At 41.8% G+C, this 5,012-nt stretch overlaps 1 protein-coding gene across 1 annotated transcript in view; it reads right to left on the bottom strand.

Moving 5' to 3' along the window:
* Positions 1-4,777, bottom strand: part of LOC137256309 (uncharacterized) — a 19,392-nt gene extending 14,615 nt beyond the window's left edge. Inside the window, exons 1-3 of the mRNA XM_067794068.1 lie at positions 4,638-4,777; positions 1,207-1,256; positions 276-365 (exon numbers count right to left, since the gene is read on the bottom strand). Coding sequence (XP_067650169.1) covers positions 276-365; positions 1,207-1,256; positions 4,638-4,663 — 166 coding nt within the window. The 5' untranslated portion in view covers positions 4,664-4,777. The remainder of the gene's footprint in view (positions 1-275; positions 366-1,206; positions 1,257-4,637) is intronic.
* Between the last annotated feature and the right edge of the window lie 235 nt (positions 4,778-5,012).

Raw genomic sequence — 5,012 nt, 5'->3', positions numbered from 1 at the left:
TGAAAGTAAACTCCTTTCTAGGATTCTTATCAGCATGTTCTAGGGATCACCATCACACAATCACGGGACATAGTGAGTGAGCTGGTTTTCAGTAATATCCAGTAACATCACGGCCGTGGACACCAGAAATATACATTGCATCCATGTGGGGAATCAAACCCGGATCCGGGTGGGACGAACGAACGAATGCTTTAACCACCAGGCCAACCCACCGCCAGAAGGACTAAGGACTAAGACGATCGCTAGTAACTGACATATATTCAAGCTTGTATTACCTGCTTGTCCCCACGAGGGACACGGCTTGGAGTTCCATAATGTCAACAGGAATGCCAGTAACAGGAGAACCGTTATCACCAGATTTAATCCTGAAAAACACGTGATGGGATACATTCTGGATTATTGTTTATTTCACATTATTTCATATATAGTTATAAACGTTGATCTTCTTTTCTTTCTGTACACAGAATATCATAACTAAATAGCTATTAAAATATCGGTTATAAATTCATTGTTATATTTTCGCCCAAGGTGGTGTGGGTGTATTTGTGTGTCTGCTGTAGGGGTGGATTAATCTGGGTGTGCCTTGTGTGTCTGTAGGAGGTGGTGAAGTGATCTGGGTGTATCTGCGTGTCTGTAGGAGGTGGTGAAGTGGTCTGGGTGTATCTGCGTGTCTGTAGGAGGTGGTGAAGTGATCTGAGTGTATCTGCGTGTCTGTAGGAGGTGGTGAAGTGGACTGGGTGTATCTGCGTGTCTGTAGGAGGTAGTGAAGTGATCTGTGTGTATCTGCGTGTCTGTGGGAGGTGGTGAAGTGGACTGGGTGTATCTGCGTGTCTGTAGGAGGTGGTGAAGTGATCTGGGTGTATCTGCGTGTCTGTAGGAGGTGGTGAAGTGGACTGGGTGTATCTGCGTGTCTGTAGGAGGTAGTGAAGTGATCTGGGTGTATCTGCGTGTCTGTAGGAGGTGGTGAAGTGGTCTGGGTGTATCTGCGTGTCTGTAGGAGGTGGTGAAGTGATCTGAGTGTATCTGCGTGTCTGTAGGAGGTGGTGAAGTGGACTGGGTGTATCTGCGTGTCTGTAGGAGGTAGTGAAGTGGTCTGTGTGTATCTGCGTGTCTGTGGGAGGTGGTGAAGTGGACTGGGTGTATCTGCGTGTCTGTAGGAGGTGGTCATCTAGTGTGCCATGGCTTGGCGGTCACGGTATTATTTACCTCTCCCGAGCCGGGATAATCGTGTGCGTCGCAGTCCCATCGAGTGTTTTCTGAAGATGAGATAAATGCATATAAATTTATGATTTTTCTACGACTACACTATGACGATATTTACATCAGCCTTAATACACCTTCGGGTACACCACAGATATGTGTATACATCTCAAACCGTGTATGCTCCACGTACTCCAATAAAGATTACTTGGGTGCGGCGAAGTAATTCTAAAGGCCATTGTGGCAGTTTAAACAAACTCCGGACCAACGTCCTCTTTTCAGTGCGCAAGGGAGGGGCTGGCTATAAGCAGTAAACGGATTTTAGTTACAACACGAAACTTACAGATGGATAAACACAGCAGAGCATTCTCCAAGCGAGCTTTTGTAATAATCCCTAATGTGACACTTCTCTCTGAATTAAGCAGAAAGTGTAAGCACTCAGAATGTGAGCCAAGCTACAGTGACATACCACCACAGCACAGCAACTCGCAGATTACTCTTGACGTGTGGTTTCACCAAGGGACGTAAGGTTATGTACATGTCGTATCGGGATACCGTCTGTCTTGAACCCGCTTGCCATACAACAATGGGTTCGATTCCGCATACCAAAAAATATATTTTATATGTGTACCATATGTTACTTGTCAACCGGTTACGAGTCACAATGATGGCCATACCGTCAACATTTAAACAGATTTTAGTATCACTATCAGCAAAAAAATAATAACGAATAAATTCTAAATAAAAAACAACGCAGTGCAGACTCGATTATTCCTAATATCAGTGTCTGATTGCTTTGAACACTAACGCGGCTGAGGGCTTCAAACGTTTGCTATTCCCCACAATGAGGCTTGGTCAATATGGTTGACAGATGTTCAAAGACAAGATTTGCGAAATTGTATTTTATTTTCTGAATAAACAGGACTACTTATCAGAAAAAGTGCTTCACCCTCAAAGGAGTCACAGTCGAAGAACTTACATGCAATTTTCGCTGTGGGTGAATTTGAGCGAGAAAATCTGCCAGTTTCTATTTCCAAAGGGTTATTTCCAAAGGGCTATCACTTCACATTCACTGACTACTGTGGTGTCCACTGCAGTATATATTATATAGAAGACATGAGAAAGGTGTGTTGGGTGGCTACTAGGTGGCAGGATAAAGGCCTGAGCCTAAAGACCGCACTACGTCTAGTATAGGACCGTGTCAAAGACTGACATATCCATTGTATACAATGGGCCCCAACAAAATGGTTGAGGTGGGTGGACAGACTGTGACCGTAACAGTGGTTTTCCTTTCACAACGCGCTAAGGTGATCGTAAGTCACGAAGGTAACCTTAGTGATGTTGAAGAATTGAGAGTTAAGGTTAACCTCAGTAAAAGTTGCTTCGTCAAAGGAGTCCCTGGAATATCAGGAAAGACACCTCCTGCGTTCCAGATTCAGTTCGATGTTTAATTCTCAAAACCAGTGAGGATTCTAAATGTTTACTAAGATCCGGTGTGAGTATCTGGGTCAGGCTCGCTCTTACCGTGGCATGTACTAATTAGTAGGACATTCGGATTTGGGTCTTCGGATTTTATCATTTTCAGTTATTTACTATTATGAAAACACCAAAACTCCCAAATTACACCAATTTGGGGGATAAATGGGTGCTTTATATTTTATTTTATATATATATATATATATCGTAGCCATCGCTAGATTTTTCAGACGACACAAGAAAAACAGATTGAGAGTTATCACCTTGCCACCGATTTGCATTCGCAATACATCGGCAGTTTCCGTGCATGATGTGTGATTCAACGTTATTCGAGAAGTACTACCACGAAGTTGTAGAAAATGACAATTTAAGTATGAGGTAATACGGACAGGCAGATAATCAATATGGGACGGTGGGGTAGCCTAGAGGTTAAGGCATTTGCTCACTCACTCAAAATAATCAACATACAGCGACCGAGCAATAAAGTTTAATGCTTCCGTAAAAGTGGGGTCGGCTTGAGAGTTTGGGGTCTTTTTTATTGTTTCTTTTTTGTTTTTGTTTGTGTGTGTGTGTGTGTGTGTGTGTGTGTGTGTGTGTGTGTGTGTGTGTGTGTGTGTGTGTGTGTGTGTGTGTGTGTGTGTGTGTGTGTGTGTGTGTTTGTGTTTGTGTTGTTTGTTGTTTTTTTCTCGGTTTTTTTTTTTTTTTTTTTTTTTTGGGGGGGGGGGTTGTTTGTTCTTTTTTTCAGTTTTAGTTTGGCGACGATCAGTCTTGAAACATCGTATCACAATCTTGATTCTTCTCTGTTTCTTTCAACTATTTATTTATCGATGCAGCACCAAGTCTCCCAAATTGGGTTAATTTCGTCTGTTTCCTCAACTTTAGTTGTTATCTTCCAGATCTCAAATCTATGAAATTTGCAAGATTTATTTTACATATTTTTGTGTCACCTAAAAGTACTCAGTCTTGACGTAAAAACTGACATTTTTATAGATTCTTTATTCTATGACATTCAGGGTATACCCCTGTACTACTACCTTTGGGTTTACATGTCTTAACAGAATAAGTGTGAAAGGGGTTGATAATAATTTTTCTATACATTTGCTATGAATAGAACACAAATCTATAAATACTATGTAAATACAATGTTTCGATGCAGAGTATGTCTTCCCTCTAAAATACTTTATGTCATTGATGTAACATGCTCAGACAAAATCACAGACAATGATTGTTCTTCAAGACTTAACTAATAATCTCACCTTTACAAACTTGTGAGTGAAGACGTTTTTAGCAGTGTGTGTTTCTGGTGGTAATATACATGCTCCAATAATCGACTCTGGACTGTCTCTATTATTTACAGACCGCCGCCACATAGCTGAGTGCGGCTTAAAACTAAACTCAACCACTCAATCTCTCTGTCATTCAATTACCATGGGCAAGACATGCATCCGAGAGCCGCCGAATGCTGGTCGTTCAACAAACACATAAACACTAAATGATCAAGTGTGTATATGATGTCTTGAAAGGACCGTACCAGCTTTCTCTAACTGAATGTTAGATGGAAGCTCGATAACATGCATCACCAACTGACTAAAATATAGACACAAAAAGTACCAACTTCAACTAGAAATGTAATTATTGTGACATTCGGACGCTGGTTTAACTTTCGGTCTAATTAAAGTATAATGTCATGTAAGCATGTAAGTGGAATATTACCTGTATGACACTTATTCACTCACTCACTCACTCACCCACACACTCACTTTCTCAGGTCGTATGTTCAGTATTGAGTTATTGCATGAACGAGTAAGTGTAAATGTATCGTTTCGGCCACCGTGACACCGAAATGGAAAATAAACCTCTACCGGCTTTGCCAGTTTGTAAACGGAAAATCACAGCTGAATTCCATACCTGTTTTGCTGTTCCCATGCTATGTCAAGTACGGAATATGGACGTCGACTTACCTTGCAGGTATCTGGTGAGAATACATTTATCTATAATCCGTTTTGTGGTATAGGAGTGAGAGAGAAATACCTCCCCAACCTTCCGGCGGCTTGTCACACCGACTACTGCGATCTCTGGGTTTCAGTGAGGGTGTACGGGTGTTTCCGCTTGGCGTGGCATACCTCGGTGCAGTAGACTATATTTACACAACAAAGGGCGTCATTTGATATCTTATATTTTTCAGGCAGGCTAGCCATAGGTTCACTGTAACCAATGATTTAAATGCAGGCAGACATGCATAGATAGTACATCCACCACCATATCACCTCAACACCACCACACCACCATGTCACCATCACACATCACACCATCACATTACCACCACACCATCATCA

The sequence above is a fragment of the Haliotis asinina genome, chromosome 11 (genome assembly GCF_037392515.1).
Source record: "Haliotis asinina isolate JCU_RB_2024 chromosome 11, JCU_Hal_asi_v2, whole genome shotgun sequence".
Taxonomy (NCBI): Eukaryota; Metazoa; Mollusca; class Gastropoda; order Lepetellida; family Haliotidae; genus Haliotis; species Haliotis asinina.
Note: the sequence above shows the minus strand (reverse complement) of the source record. Positions and strands in the feature narration are given on the sequence as shown.